Source organism: Aulonocara stuartgranti, assembly GCF_965226115.1.
Source record: "Aulonocara stuartgranti genome assembly, chromosome: 7".
Classification (NCBI taxonomy): domain Eukaryota; kingdom Metazoa; phylum Chordata; class Actinopteri; order Cichliformes; family Cichlidae; genus Aulonocara; species Aulonocara stuartgranti.
Window position 1 is genome coordinate 60,610,253 of NC_138945.1, and position 16,638 is coordinate 60,626,890.

General features: G+C 41.7%; 1 protein-coding gene across 1 annotated transcript; it reads left to right on the plus strand.

Moving 5' to 3' along the window:
* The first annotated feature begins 6,655 nt into the window (after positions 1-6,655).
* arsa (arylsulfatase A) lies at positions 6,656-16,532 on the plus strand. Its single transcript, XM_082540321.1, has 8 exons — positions 6,656-6,952; positions 9,103-9,343; positions 9,481-9,699; positions 10,042-10,211; positions 10,494-10,618; positions 15,656-15,783; positions 15,867-15,969; positions 16,061-16,532. The coding sequence occupies exons 1-8, from the start codon at positions 6,732-6,734 to the stop codon at positions 16,351-16,353; spliced, it is 1,500 nt and encodes a 499-aa protein (XP_082396447.1). The 5' UTR covers positions 6,656-6,731; the 3' UTR covers positions 16,354-16,532.
* Positions 16,533-16,638: the final 106 nt, after the last annotated feature.

Below are 16,638 nucleotides of genomic sequence, written 5' to 3' on the forward strand. Positions count from 1 at the left end.
GAGCCACTCCTCAAATGATGCAGATAATAGCTTGACATGCAAATTCAAAGTCGAAACTATAATTAGACACTTTATATTGCTTTACTTGTTAAATTCATTTACATCTCCCTTTCCAGCTTCCCCATCAGATGAATTCCATGTGAATAATGCACTGGAAGTGGAAGCAACATTCATGAGCAGTACTGCACTTCACGGTAGTTAAAGCCAGAAAAAGTGAACTTCATTATGCAGTTGAGAAGTACTGATACCAAAATGGTACTGCTTTAACACCTGTGTATAATGTTTAGGTACACCTGGGTAGTATCGGGTTAGACCCCATTTAGCCCCCAGAACATTGTAATTCTTTATGGCACAGATTCAGGAAGGTGCTGAGAACATTCCTCAGAGTTTTTTGCCCATACTGACATGAGATTATTAGGGAGATGGTGCAGATTTGTCAGCTGCGCATCCTAGATGCAAATTAAGGATTCCACCAGATCCCAAAGGTGCTCGGTTAGGTTGAGATCTGTTGACTGTGGACGCCGTTTGAGAACAGTGAACTTGCTGTCATGTTCAAGGAACCAGTTTAAGATGGCCTAAGCTTTGTGACATGGTGTGTTAGCCTCAGTTTCCTGTTCTTAGCTGTCATGAGCGGTCTTCTGCTGTGCTAGCTCAAATACTTCAAGGTTGAACAGGATGTGCATGCATTCAGATTTTGGGTGTAACTAGTGGTTATGATGTGAGTTGGTTTTGCCATCCTGTCAGTTCAAAGCAGTTTGGCCATTTTCCTCTATCGTCTGACATCATCAAGTCATTTTCACACACAGAACTCACTCACTGAATATTTTCTATTTTTCAGATGATTCGCTGTAAACTTAGCACAGGTTATGTGGGAAAATCCTAGGACCTCAGCAGACCAGCAAATATGGTACTAACATCCATACGACATGGTAGTTTTAACCATCTTGTAATGCGCTGTCATGTCATGCCATCATGCTGATTAGATATTTGTCTTAGTGACAGTTCAACTGGTGTAACAAACAAAGTAGCCAGTGAACATATATCTATATAGTACATTAAAGTTACATACAGTATTCATGTCCTGTGACCCCCAAACTGGGCAAGTGGCTCCAGTGGATCCCAGAAATCACCAAGATCTCTGCCCAAAAGAGCACAGCCTGAGGAACAGCAATGATAGTGTAAAATGCAAAACAATACAACATCATTGCTGTAGACCCTGTCAGAAAGGTCATACTTTAGAGAGGTGATGCACTGGAATGTATTATATTTCAAAGTATTTATAATCTGTTCTCCAAACATGTTAATGTGGTGCAAAACCTTTAAGTCTTTAAGCTCTTTGTGAGTTTAAAATGCCAGAGAAGGGAAAACTTAGGAGGAAAAGTTATAGTTGTTGAGAAATGCATTTAAATCACTTCAGATATCCTCATGCCGATTACAAAAACACTACACTCTCTTTATATTCTGCTTATATTCTTGCTAAAAATGTGGCCAGCTAAAGCATTATTTAAGTTAACTGTACAGAGAACACTCCATCCTGCAGTTCCCGCAAAAAATGGCATGTTTGAAGTCCTTTACTTTTTTATTTGCATATTATCTATCCACCTTTATCAGATTCTCTCTGTACCTAGAATGGGCTGTAGAGGAAGCCACATCTGCCGACAGCTGATCAAGATAAACTCTCAAATGGGAGAATAATCATTAAGTCAGCTCATGTGTTTTGCATTCATTACTGTTTGTGGCTCCACAGTCATTAGGAGTGATCTGGTCACATATTGTAACCTAGCAAAGCACTGAAGCTGCTAATGAAGGACCAACAATCTTGTTTACATCTTCCATTGAGAGATATATTCTGCTGACATCTGTCAGTGTTTGACATCATTTTCTTCTGTTTGATGAATCGAATGTGAATACGTTTAAAAATGGATTTCCGTGATGTAACATCTAAGGCAAAAGGAAGTGCACAAGAGAAGTGATCAAACATCCAGTGTTCTGTGTTACTCAGTCACAAGAAGCTGGAAAGGGAGCATACTGCATCTTTTAGGGCCCAACGTCCCAATTACGAGTGATGACAATGCAAAATTCAACTTGGAAAATGAGAGAAGTTACAATTCACTTTCAATAGCGACATTTTTCATGAATATGGAAATACAGACGTGAGGGAGTGGTCTTTGGGATTACACACTCTTGGCAGATGATAATAAATTCGGACAGGGTTGTTTACAATCAAAGCACAGAGTTTTCTGTCCCTGAGGACAAGCTGAGCAAAGGCACATCTCAAGGTGAGCGGAGCTGTGGATGGAGGATCTGGAAGCTGGAACCATACACATTTTGGTTATTTATCTCATGCAACATTAATCAGATGTTTTCTGCTAAACTTTACTATGTCATATCCCCATAAATGCAGCAGAAATTCCATTTTGAGTCAATGTTATCTCGCTCTGTGAAGGCCCTGTCCTCTTGAGCCATTTCTGTGTATCTCTCAAGTCTGTTTGCCTGCATGATGAGTGCAGGGGTGATGCAGGAGTCAGCCTGGAAAAGAATAAATCACTCATGGAGGCAGCTTTGCAGTATGGCAGCAGATGACAGCCGGAGGGCAGTTTGAGGAAGGCAGTAGGCATGAAGGGCCAATCAGGCTGTCTTTCTTTATCATATTACCAGGCAGTTGTAGAGGGAATTGAGGGCAGGTCATGATTACCACCAGCCGTGTTTCTTTAGTAAGCGGAGACCACACAGAGACAGGCAGGTGTTGTTTACATCTGACTGTCATTTTGTGCGCAAGTAAGGAAAAACGACTGAGACACTCTTTTTGATTGTAAAGTAATTCCAGTAGATTTAAGTGGAAGAAAACATTTTGCTGTATATATTACAATGAGAGCTTCAGCATGTGAGCTGAGACCGTTGACAAAGGCGTGCACATATTTCCCCAGCAGGTCCTCAAACATTTATGAGTTCTTCAGCTCATGTTGCTCCATGGAGACCTGTTAGATTTCATTGCATAATTCTGTGCACTGTTCCAACCTCTATTGTACCAATGAACCTCTGTTTATTTGCCAGGATGCTTTCTATCACTGTTCCCTCAGCTAACAAGCCAGAATAACAATGACTTTTTTATCATTGAAAGTACTGTTAGATCCCCACTCACATGGTAGACAAAATAGGCTCACACAACTGCCTTGCCTTTGTAGTACTCATGCTATTCAAGCTAACCAAAAGTGTGGTTTCCTAATTTTATTCTGACAATATCTGTAATAGTCATCATTTATCACAATAAGAAACTGCATGTGCCTTAATTTCATGATGAAAACCATGAAACAATTCTGGGTTATTTATCACAAACGCTTATTCATCACAATCACTACATCTTCTCTCACGAGCAACTTCAAAGATATTGCAATTTGTGAACTGCAAATGTATTTGCAAGATGACGAGGCGATAGAAGGCAAGGTCGTTTATAGAAATTTTGCTGTCAGAGCAGAGTGAAATCAAAGTATTGGGAGCTCTCCATGGTTCTGAAATATATATTGATCGATCTATCAAACTATCTATTGTGTAATATGATAGATTTTTTTCTTCCTGTTATTCCTCATTAAATCAGATGCATCAACTGATAGAGAAAATAATCTTTTCTCTCTCAAAATCACTTTTCAGTGGTTGAGGAAATAAGGGAAAATGTGATCCCATGGCGCCCACTGGTGTTAAAACAGTTTATCTGCACATTATATCGCAGATTTACACAGGCGGCGTGCCCAGGAACACTGCTCCACAGTCCTTCACAGTTTAACTTGCAGCCTCCGACCATTAATATTGTGTGAAATGACTTTGAACAAGGTGAAAATGAGTTTTTCATAAAAATTATTTTAGTGTTGGCTTTTATCCCACTCACCACCTGCTGTGCTTCCTGAAGATTCAAATAAACCGTAAGATTTTATAACATGCAGAAAATTGTAAGAGTTTCTGATTCTTAAGAAAAGAGCGCGCGAGGTGGGGAGAGGGGATAAAAAGGTATGGGGATTAGATCTCCTTGCAGGCATGAGGCTGGCTCCTCTCTCTTGTTTTTGTCCTGTGGGATGACAGCGCATGGTGGGATTCATTGTCTCCATGAGCTGTGCAGGGTTGTTTTGTACAACACCTCTGTCTGCCTGAAGCTCTTGCATCATATACACGTGCATGCCTTTTCGAAGAGCAAGTGCAAGAACACACACTTTGTTTCCACAGACTGTAAAAGATTTTTCAAGCCACAGACACACACACACACACACACACACACACACACACACACACACACACACACACACACACACCCTGTCATGGGACATTAATTCTGATTAGTTTTTCTTGCGGGACAATCCATTTTATATGAAGATGCCCAAATTTGAATCCCAAACAATGGACACTGCTTCGGAAACAGTCCCAGACAGCTTGGCAACTGATGCTTAGCTCATGTAGGGAGACACACACACACACACACACACACACACACACACACACACACACACACACACACACACACACAGAGAGAGAGAGAGAGAGAAGCACACAGAAAGAAGTGGGGGTAAGAAACTTTTTGCAGCCTCAGCTGATTCAAGCTGCTCGTTTTGTTCTGTGTTGTTTCTGACAATGGTTTTCATTTACTCGCAATAAAAGGTCAGAGCAGTCATCTTTTACTAAAATACAGTGCAAGCAGCCTGTGTAGTGCATAGACTGTCATTTGGCTCTCCTGCTTCTTCTCTGTAACTCATGGAAAACCATTAGATGGGTCTGGAAAACACCCTCAAAAATTTATTATTAGTTGTGGCAAAGGTATACCAGTCATTACTGAATATTTGCTTCTAATGATTTTTGCTGTAGGCTGTAGGTGCTCCATTAGCTCTACCAGACTAATGACTGACTCATTGTTTACCTGAGCTGAGCATGACAGCTTTACTAGATTTTTCTTTTTGTCTTAAATGTAAAAAGAACATGTTCGATGGAAGAGCAGGGGCATCACTGCCTCCCTTCCAGGGTTGTTGTTCCCAGCAGAGATCGTTAGAGTGCTCTGTGTTGGAGAAGATTAGATGAAGGGAGCTGCTGCAGCAAGGTACTGTTTTAAAATCTCCAACTGACTGTTGTTTTCTTTGTTTTTCCATCATGCAACAGCTTGTTTCTCCCTTAGTTTCCATGTGTGCATTTGTGTAGGCGTGTGTGTTAGCTGACTTTTGCTTAGTTCAGTGGGTCATGTGCTACACACATAAGCAGACAGTGACATGAATGCACACACGTACATATGTCTGCACACAGAACTAATCACTGTGGACTGTTTGATGAGTGTGAGATTGTATTAAGAAAATAGTAGTTACAGAAAGCACAGAGCAAAGACCAAGGAAACAGATGATACAACTGGATCTCTAATTAGGCATCTTCATCCCCTCTATCCCATTGCTTACCTCTCTCTTACATATACAGCCACAGTTGCTGCTGAATGTAGGTCAGCACTGTGGAGAGATGTGAAAGTGAATGATAAATCAAAGTATCTATTTCCCTAAGGCTAAACAATAGTGCAAGGCAGCATGCAAGCTAATGGGTAGACATATCACAAACACCATTGTGCATCAGGACTTCAGAGGAGTTCACAGTGACTTGATCAAATGATACATACCCCACTGTAAAATGTACTAATTTATGCTTTTGGCTCTAGCTTGTAACCTCCCACTTCCCCCCATCACCATCAGAAATGCCACCATCCTCCCCCCACACACAGACTCACACCAACTGTTGACTGGAGAATGTACAGCATATATTAAATGTTCTCATGCCTGTGCTATGTTTGGATTCTTTTCACACAATGCCACCTTATTTACATGCAGGGAGAGCCACACTTTTGTTTTCATGTCCACCTATCTGAAGCATGTATATGAGAATACATAAACAAATAGCTCCTGGTACCGTCTCTATATCAGAAAATCAGCTGTGACATTAATTTCTACTCATACTGCTGGCTTCTGCAGCGATGCACCAGTGATTTATTTCTCCTCTTGCTCGTGTAATTGACCAGGTGTCAAGTCGAATCAGTGGCAGCAGCCAACCTTCCCACAGAGGACGGTAGCTCGACCGCGAGACCTCAGATTAAGAATTTTAAAGAGGAGACAAAACATGACAGAGGAACACCTCTAACCAGTAAATTACTCAACTGCCTTTCTTAGGACGTGTCTGTATGATGCAGTGTGTTAACTGTTTTGTGTCATTTGGTTAATGATAATTATGATTGTGTATGTATGTATTTTTGTGTTTTTATTTTTGTTGCTTTTGTTGTTCCATTGAAAATAAAATGGAACAACAAAATCCGAAAGATGATCATTTCAAGCCATGAACAAAGGACAAACAATTTTAAAACCTTTGTGAAAGGTGTGATTGTGTGCAGTCAGTTAACCTATTAAATCTGGACCTAATTCACTATGCAGAACTTGGGGATTTAAACTAAAAGTCTTCACATTGGGTGTTGAGCTGTAAGAAGGAGAATAGGTTGTAAAAATATATATTAATTTAAACGTTAAAAAGCAGAAATTAAAAAAAAAACAAAAACACAAAAACGGTTGTGCGCTTTAGTCTAATCTGATGCTTAAGACTACATTTCCCAGCATTCCGTGACATAACCGGCGTGCAGCCGTTTCCGGCCTCTGGCACGTGACGTTCTATTTTGTTTTTAAGAGCTCTGCCGCTTCCTTATTATCAGTCAGACTTAAAGACGGAAAAGCATGGGATCCAGCTGCTTCGCCTTTTTCGCTATTTTACTTTTGTGCACCTGCTCGGCTTCACCGCCGAATTTCGTCCTCCTCTTCGCTGACGATTTAGGTTTCGGGGACTTGGGCTGTTATGGACATCCTAGTTCACTCACTCCCAACCTGGACCGCCTGGCAGCTGAAGGGCTCCGATTCACAGATTTTTACAGCACCTGCCCCGTGTGCAGCCCGTCCAGGTACCAGTGTAATCAGTACTGACTGCGTGTGTGAATAAAACGTGCGTTATTGTGTATACTTTGTGTTCTAGATTACAATCAATCCAGCCCTTTTTGGGCACTTAATCACTTTATAGAACTGTTATGGCATAATTGTTGCAATTTCTGCTGTCCCTTTGGCCTAATTCCTGGAAAATAAATGTTTAATCTCTATGAGGATTTTACATTCATAGATAGATAGATAGATAGATAGATAGATAGATAGATAGATAGATAGATAGTCAAACAAAAAAATTCAATTTGATTAAATTAGATTACAAAGAAAAACCTTAACAGAAGTGGGAAGACCTGGGAGGGCATGTCAAAAACAGGAAATGTTTATGATGGGCAAAATAACAGTGACATTGGATAGAGAATGGAAACTAGTTTATAGTTTCAGTTGGCAACTTCATTAAACTACATAGGATTTTTTTCTCTCTCTCTCTCTCTGAATATCAGGGGTGATTTGTGATATTTGTGACACCAAAAAGAGTGAGTGGCAGTTAGATATCTTATGATTTCATTGGGAATGACCAGCACAGACAGGATTACAAATCATCATCATTTTTAACTCAGATTTGGAGACAGTTGATTAGTTAAAGTTAGTTAGGCAGGGTTGAAATGGTTTGGACATATTCACATGAGGAATAGTGAGGGGTAGAGGACCATTTCAATAAAGGATGTTAAAGATGGAGCTGGAGATGCCAGGCAGGAGAAAAGAGGAACATGCATTGGGTTGGTGTGACAGAAGGGATAGGGTGAGATGGAGGAAAGCGATCTGCTGTGACAACCCCTAAAGGGAACAGCCAAAAGAAGAAGAGATTGCTATTGTTTTCATCAAGTACATGAAATTTTTCTTGGGCTGAAACGATTGATCGAGTAATTCAAATAATTCAATTTTTTAAAATTCTCAACACAAATTCATTGTTTTGATACTTCTTTTAATGGAACAGCTCTGTAGGGCGGCGATGTATAAAACGATATAAACACGAGCGTTTCACCCACATTCGCGACTGAAGACAGACCTACAATACAAACGTATTTAGGAGCAGTGTGTAAATAAACATTGTGACAAATATTAACCACACAGCCTCCAATTTTACACAAAAACACAGAAAACATGTTTCTAGTGTCCAAAACAGCAGCACTGTTCCTGTACTCACCATTAAAACCATTAAAACCTTTTCCTGGAAAAAACTAGCGGGAGTCCTTCACCAAAGCATCTGATCAACGCCGACGTGAATAAAAAGTGAACTTTGTAGCCTGCAGAAGTTGTATTAAAATATGCAAATGAACTGTTAACTTAGTCTGATACCTGACTGGTTAAATTATACGGCGTGCTGAAGGCTGTCGGTGGTTTTACATGGAAGCATACCTGCAAGAGACAGGGGGGAGTCTAAAGGGGGGCATGGGGTATACAAGACCATAATAATTTCAAGCTTTCGTAACATTTTTCAGATTGAAAGTGAAATTATATAAAATATTGTGTTCGTTTCATTTCATTAAAATGTTAAAATATAAAAATAAAAGCTTTTCTCACAGGCTAATATAAATGTACTTGGGCAGTAAAACTCTTAGCCACTGACCTGAAGGTTGTTAGGCTGAACACTGAACTATTATTAATCTTAATTATTAACATCTACACCAGGGGTCCCCATTCTCAGTCCACGAGGGCCGGTGTCCCTGCAGGTTTTAGATCTCACCGTGGGTCAACACACCTGAATCACATGATTAGCTCATTACCAGGCCTCTGGAGAACTTCAAGGCATGTTGAGAAGGTAATTACCTGCAGGGACACTGACCCTCGTGGACTGAGATTGGGGACCTCTGATCTACACCATCATACATCTGTTATGGCGCAAATGTTGTATGCAGTAAAACTTTAAGACATTGCAATTTCTAAAATGGAAACCAATGAGCAGTTCATTTTGAAAGACCTGTGCTCTGTCCCTTTTGAATATTTGTTATTGCTCATTAATAAGACAAAGGTATTTCTTATCCAACTACTCGATTAATCAATAGAATAATAAATAGATTACTCAGTTACTAAAATAATCGATAGCTGCCTAGTTGCCTTTAAATGTTTCCACTGCTCTGTTAATTAACTGCCTTGTTTGTTGTTTTTTTCTAAGGGCATCATTGTTGACAGGTCGCTATCAGACCCGGTCAGGAATCTACCCAGGTGTGTTGTACCCAGGATCTATAGGTGGTCTTCCTCTCAATGAGACCACCATCGCCGAAGTGTTAAGGCCCCTGGGTTATGCTACAGCAGTCATAGGAAAGTGGCACTTAGGGCTTGGACACAATGGCATGTTTCTTCCAACCAAGCAGGGCTTTGACCATTTCCTGGGGATCCCATACTCCCATGACATGGTCAGTGTGTTTCCAGTCTGTGCTACTTAAAATTGTCTTTTTTTTCTTTCTTTTTTTTTTAAAACTATATTCACTTTACTATTCTTCACTCTGTACTGCTGTCTGTTAATTTTTCTATCTTGTCTTTTCTTCCCCAGGGCCCCTGTAAGAATCTGACTTGTTTCCCTCCAGATATAAAGTGCTATGGAGTGTGTGATATTAACACTGTAACCGTCCCGCTAATGCAGAATGAGGTCATCAAACAACAACCCGTCAACTTCCTGGATCTGGAGAGGAGTTACAGTGACTTTGCAACAAACTTCATAACCACATCGGTTGAGAAAAAACAACCATTCTTCCTTTACTATCCAACACATGTGAGCAACAAGAGCAATCTGAAGAAAATGCATGAATTAAAGTGTGCAAAATCAACCTTTGAGTGCAATCAATGCCTAAAAATGTGTTTTCATAATGGTAAATATCAACTACTGTGCATGTCTGAGAGTTTTTAAATTGGGATAATTTAAACATTTCCTAGTCCTCTGTAGATAGATAATAGTTACTTTCCAATGTGTTCGAATTAGTCATTTAAAAGACATCCCCAATTATTCAAATTTCAGTATTTTAATATGATCAGTCACTTCTAGAATATAAATATGCGGCATTGAAAGAGTCAATATTTCAAACAACACTAATAACCACTTGTTTTCTTGCTTCAGCACACCCACTACCCCCAGTATGCAGGTATAGGGGCAGCTGGACAATCTTTAAGGGGTCCGTTTGGGGATTCTCTGTTGGAGTTTGACAACACTGTAGGCCACCTGATGGCAACTCTGGAGAGGACAGGAGTGATCAACAACACATTGGTCTTCTTTACATCAGACAATGGGTTAGTTTTCAGGACTTGTTAACATTTAGAAATTAAAAGATTAAAGAAGTCCAGTTGCCTTCTTGTCAAACTCTTAAAACTACCACACATAACTTAGAGACAACAATGATGACTGAAATGCGCTAGAGTTTTGGAGTTTAATTCCTCATGCTGACATTTAACCACCCTCGAGAAAATTTTTTTCCTCTGTTCAGTAGTCAAGTTCCTAGAAATCTTTGCACTATTGCGATATTACATTTATCTTTTTTCTTAATGGTGTCTGCTTTCTTTCTCTACATGTAGGCCTGAACTGATGCGTATGTCCCGTGGAGGCAACGCTGGTCCTCTGAAATGTGGCAAAGGTACCACATATGAGGGAGGCATGAGAGAACCTGCCATCGCCTACTGGCCGGGAATCATCAAGCCAGGTGAGGACATTTTAGTGGTCTGCAAAAAGTCCAGACTACATCCTGCTTCAAACTAAAATAAATAAATAAATAAAATCCTGACCCATCCTTGATCTTGCCACACAGACCTCAGTTTGAGTACATTTATTTTTACCTGTTACTGCTGACCATATTCTAAAGCAGAAAGATGGTGTGGTTGTTGGTGTCAGACAGCTTGCTCTGTGTATTTCATGAACTACTGATCTGCAGGGATTTTCCTACATAGTCATCTGTAGATTTATAAAGAATCGTTTAAAAAAGAAAATATCAAATGAGGATCAGTTCTCTGGGAAAAAATTACTTGACTTGACTTTGCTGTTCCTAGGACTGTGCTCTGCCTGCTAGCATCTTGCACTCTGCTGTTATTTGCTGGATTGTCTCAGGGGCATCTTTACACAGCCTGCACCTGGGGTCTTGCCTGGTGTGGTAGAGCCAAGCCGCTATGCTTCTATGGATCTTGTGCTGAGAGTAGGATTTGGGTACTGATAGGATTTCTGTATGTCAGCCACTTCCTCTATTTGCCTGTGGTACATACTGTGCAAGGGCCTGTCATTCCATGATGGTTCCTCCTCTTCATTGTCTCATCCTGGATTGTGGTACTGACACTCACTAATCCCGGCCCTCCTTCCTTCTGCTTGGTGTACAGTTTCAGGGTGCTGGACTTGGGATGAAACCCTCCATGCATGGTCAGGAGCTTCCTCGTCTTGATGTCAGTGGCTTTTATCTCCTCTTTTGGCAAGCTTATAATCCCAGCAGGGTACCTGATCACAGGCAGGGAATTGGTGTTGGTAGCCCGTTCTTGTTCTTACCGTTCAGCTAGCTCCTCAGGACTTGCCTGACCCTCTGCAGGTACTTGGTGGTTGCAGATTTTCTAGTGGCTTCTCTGTGATTCCCATTTGCCTGTGGGATTCCTAGCTATCTGTAGGTATCCTCAATCTCTGCAACGTTGCCTTCTGGTAGTTTGATCCCCTCACTTCTAACAAGCTTCCCTGTCTTTGGCTACGTTCACACTGCAGGTGAAAGCGCATCAAATCCGATTTTTTTTTTTTTTCTTTTTTTGACCCTATGAGACCCATATCCAATCATGGTATGACAGTGTGAACGGCACAAATCCGATATTTTCAAATCCGATCTGGGTCACTTTCGTATGTGGTACTAAATCCGATACATATCTGATGTTTTAGAAAGCGACTGCTGTTTGAATGGTCAAGTCGCATTAAATCCGTCTTTTACGTCACTGACACAAGACAGACGCCAATTATCAGCGCCGGAGAAGCACCCGATAAGACATCACGAACGCTTCCTGGCCATCCAGCGTAGATGTCAGTGAAACTGTTGGGAAGACAACGTTGGAGAAACGTGAACATTTTATTTGTACTGTATAATCTGCAGATTCTGACAGAAATCTGCAACTATCCTTTGAAGCACTGCTCCTCTCTAAAACAGCAATAAGGATCATTATTAGGCTATTTACATAATAATGTAAATAACAAAATAACTTAAAGCAAAAATTGGGAAACGTAAAGTCCGAAGTCTTTATATTAAGGGCCATCTTGGTCTAAACAGAGCGCGTTGTGTGTGACGTCTTCTTTTGCGCATGCGGGCCGCTTTGAGGGTTCACACTAGAGCGTGTTTGCTGTCGCATTTTATTTGTAGTGTGAACAAGCAGACAAAAAAATCGGAATTGAGCATTAAGACCTGCAGTGTGAACGTAGCCTTTGTTACCATCTGACCACACTTCCCCAATCTGGACGACATTCCGATGTCCTTGCTGTAGTTCCTGGTGGTGTTGATCAGTGAATCGATATCTCATTCCCTCTTGGCATACAGCTTGATATCATCCATGTAGAGGAGGTGGCTGACGATGCTCCATTCCATAGTTGGTATCCATAGCCAGTCTCGTCATTGGTTGTTCGCTGGGAGTTGGATGGGACTCATTTCTTCTGGATGTCCTTGGGGATCAGGACTGTCCAGCCATGAGTTAGCCATTCTGGGTATGTCTCATTAACTAGTAGCTGGTTCATTTGTATTGCCAGATGCTCATGTAGTACAGTCAGCTTTTTCAGCCAATAGGCATGAACTATGTCATAGCCTGGTGCTGTTCGTACTGGAGACCCAATCTTGGATGTTTGCCACTGTGATGGTTACTGGTCCCTGTTCAGGGAGGTTGCTGTGATCTGCTCTTGGATCCTCTAGCCAGTGGGCATTTCCATTATGGGTTGCGTCCTTTTCCCACATGCTCTTCCAGTATTGGTCTGTCTCCAGCCTTGGTGGAACTGTTCTCATATTATTCCCCTGCCAATGAGAGTACACCTTGGATGGTTCTGTGGAGAACAGCTGGTTTATTCTCCTGCCTTCTATTTCTTTGGTATACCTCTTCAAGTGGCTGGGCAAGGCTGTGACTCTTTGCTTGGCAGTTTCCAAGACCCCAGGTATGGACAGCTTGACGTACTTCTTAGGCACCTTTCTGCAGCTCACCTAACCCTATTTCAATAATAAGATTGCATCTCTTTTTTTCAGTATCAAAGTATATTACCATTAATTAAAAACAGTCTTGGGAAGGTGACATTCCACTACAGTTTACAGAATACATGCTGCAAAATGTATTTTGTAACGTATTCCGTTAAATTACTCAATGAGAGTAACATATTCTGAATACTTTGGTTACTGAATATATTATCAAGCTTTTTACAACTACTTGAATGTACTATTGCTGTGTGAATTATTACTATTACTGAAGGATACTCGCCACATCAATACCAACTAGATTTTTAAATCTTAATATAAAATGAGTGACAGTAGGGTGGATATTAGGTAAGGCTGCACTTTTTGCAGCGATCTCGTGTAGAAAACTATTCAGCGCGTATATAAAACAGTTCCACGGCTCCGAACCATAGTAAACGGACCTCTGGCTAATATGTTGGTTCCGTGTCAGGCCCGTAACCAAAAACTAGCTTTACTTTGTTTTTTTGTTTTTTTTTTTTGCCTGTCCAGTTTGGCTCTTTTGCCATCAGAATTATTGCCTAAAGGCAAAGAAAGATGCCCAACGGATTTACTTTACCAAATTGACCATCCCAGCCTTGCCATAATGGTCCATTTGATTCACCTTTTATTGTTTATTTTATTTTCACTTACTGAATACGGGACAGACTTGACTGGGGGAAACAAAGGGAGAAAGAAAGAGGGAAAGAGAAACGGCTGAGAAGAGGGACGGGGGAGAAGGGCAAAAAACAAAAACCAACAGAATGAGCAGAAAAAAAAAGAAAAAAAATGCATATATCGATCACCTGGATCACCTGTTGAGAAAGAAAAAAGAAAACAAGCAGAAGAGAACAAGAGTAATAGAATAAACAACATCACAATGATATATGGGAATATGACAGTAAATACTAAATATTAAACATTATTGTGCAGCACATAAGATCAACAGAACACAGTGTGCTTTGAGGTAGGATCCAAAAAGGGTGTAGTTTGTGGGTGTGATCACCCGTGTGTACACCTGTGAGCATGGACGCGCTTGTTTTTTTTAAAAGGTTCCTTCATGTAATGATCTGCTAGAGGGTGTGGGGGGGCCACAGCCCCGTCCTCCAGGGCATGAAGCAGGTGTGGAGGAGATCAAAACTCCAGACATCCAGAGGCCCCCAGAACACAAGAGACCAAGGAAGACTAACAGAGGGGCAGCCACGCCACTGTCCCAGAAAGAGCTGAGGAGAGTCCCAGATGAGGGCTCACTCAGCAGCTGCGGAGCAGAAGCCAGGGGGAGTTGCAGTGACGCGCCCGTGAGCTCCGTCGGCAGCCAGCTGTGCCTGAGTGACCGAGCCCCAGGCCGAGAGGCCGGGGCCACCCCACCTCCGAAGTGGCCCGAGCGAGCCCCAGGCTCCAGGCCCCGATAAGCGGCCGCCAAGGAGTGAGCCGGTGTGTACCTGGACGCCCATCCCCAGACACAAAGAACCACCAACGCACCGATGTCTGAGGGAGTCCGCCACTGGCAGGGGAAGTGGTGGTGGTGGGAGATAGGCCTCCAAACCTTAGAGGGCCTGAGGTGTCTCCAGAGAGGTGGCGTCTGATACCCAACCTGACATATAGACACAGACATACAGGCACACACAGATACAAACATCCATTCCCACCCTCATGCTCTCATATGCACTTACTCCACACTCAACCAACGTGGAGACAGACATAAAGAGACGCTGTACACATGATCACACTCCCCAAGCGTACTCTACGAACCGGGTCTAGGTACCCTTGCCCCTGGAGGGGGGAACTGCACCCAGACCCAGGTGGTGTTACCCTTTTCCCTGCGGTGGGGAGAGGCAGACCGCCCCGACTCCGCAGCAGCAGGGAGGCCCCACACTCCAGACCGCAGTCGGACGGCCAACTCCTCCTCCTTACTTTGTTTTTTGGGTCATCTTTGCCAGCGTGAGACAGAGAGAGGCATTGAAAGGCTGCTCCAATGGAACTTACTGTTTAGGAGAAAAACACGAACACAGTGTACAGTCAAGTCTTAATAGCTTACTTACAACTGGGCTACACTGCCCATGCGGCTACATTCTTTAGGGCTATGCCTGTAACACTCTGCCTATTGCCTTCACATTAAATTATTTTTTTGAACAATAATTTTAAAAAATATTATATCACGTCATTATGCGGGCCGCAAGTAGAGGTGACAGGGGCCACGAGATTGAGACACAGGCATTTGAGCCTCTTATTGCGTGTTTTGTTTGGGTTTTCACCGGCGTCGAATTACCAAAAATAGAGAGGGGACAGCCTAACATATGAAACAGGAAAAGACCGCAGTGTAATCTCTATTTCAACAAAGTAACTGTATTCTGAAGACTACCTTTTTAAACGGTAACTGTAACGGAATACAGTATTTTAAATACGTAATGGTGGTACATGTATTCCGTTACTCCCCAACACTGATTAAAAATAATTTATGTACATGTAGCCTTTTAGTGATTGCTGTTTTTTTTTTTTTTTTTTTTTTTTTTTTTCTTATGAACAAATCTATTGAAGGTGTTACTCATGAGATGGCCAGCACTCTAGATATCCTCCCCACATTGGCGCGCCTGGCAGGAGCTGAACTACCACAGGTGATGCTGGATGGGGTCGATATGACGGATATCCTCGTTAAACAAGGAAAGGTAGGAGCATTGTATTTAAAGTTGTGCAAACACTCAAATAATGGAAAAACCAAGCTCGTGTGTATTTTCTCTGTGTTTTACAGAGTAAAAGGGAAGCCATGATCTTCTACCCTGTAGATCCCAGTGAAGAATATGGCCTCTTTGCTGTAAGGCTGGGAAAATACAAGGCTCACTTCTATACACAAGGTACTACGTGTCATATTTTGAATATTGCAAGTTCACACTGTCACAAGTTTTAGTTGGTCTTAATTCCTGCCTGTTCATGTTTGTACATCAGGTGCTTTCCACAGCAGTACTACACCAGACAAAGACTGTCCAGAAACAGCAGTCTTCAAGGCTCATGACCCTCCTCTGATATTTGATCTGGAGGCTGACCCATGTGAGCATTATGCTCTGCCAGTAGATACACCTGACATCCAATCTGTGCTGCAACAGGTCAAGACAGTTAAGGAGCAATTTGAATCCTCCATGGTGTTTGGAGAGAGCCAAGTGGCAAAAGGAACAGACCCCAACCTCGAGCCTTGCTGCAACCCTGAGTGTAGCCCCAAACCTAGCTGCTGTCAGTGTTGATGAGAAAAACTGTTACAGCTTAAGGAAGGAAGGGAAAGTTGGACTAAAGTGCTGCTCTCCTGTGGAGAGTTTTAATTACTGGAAATGGAAAATGAATGTAAAGTAAATGTGCTCCCTTAGTGAGGAGATGATTTTCTCAAATTTGATACTGTTAAAATTATAACTAATGTTTAACAGTGTACTGTATCATCTTTCTTCTGTGCTGTGAGTATTGTTTTATTTGATTTCTAATTTCCACTCAAGGAATTCTTGGTAAGCCCTTTTCACTCATAACATCATGAGTTA

Excerpts from the sequence above, each read along its gene's own strand:
- arsa (XM_082540321.1), top strand. The coding sequence starts at position 6,732 with ATGGGATCCAGCTGCTTCGCCTTTTTCGCTATTTTACTTTTGTGCACC. Across the intron at positions 9,700-10,041 it reads TCCTTTACTATCCAACACAT|CACACCCACTACCCCCAGTA; the intron begins GTGAGCAACAAG and ends TTCTTGCTTCAG. Across the intron at positions 15,784-15,866 it reads TCCTCGTTAAACAAGGAAAG|AGTAAAAGGGAAGCCATGAT; the intron begins GTAGGAGCATTG and ends TGTGTTTTACAG.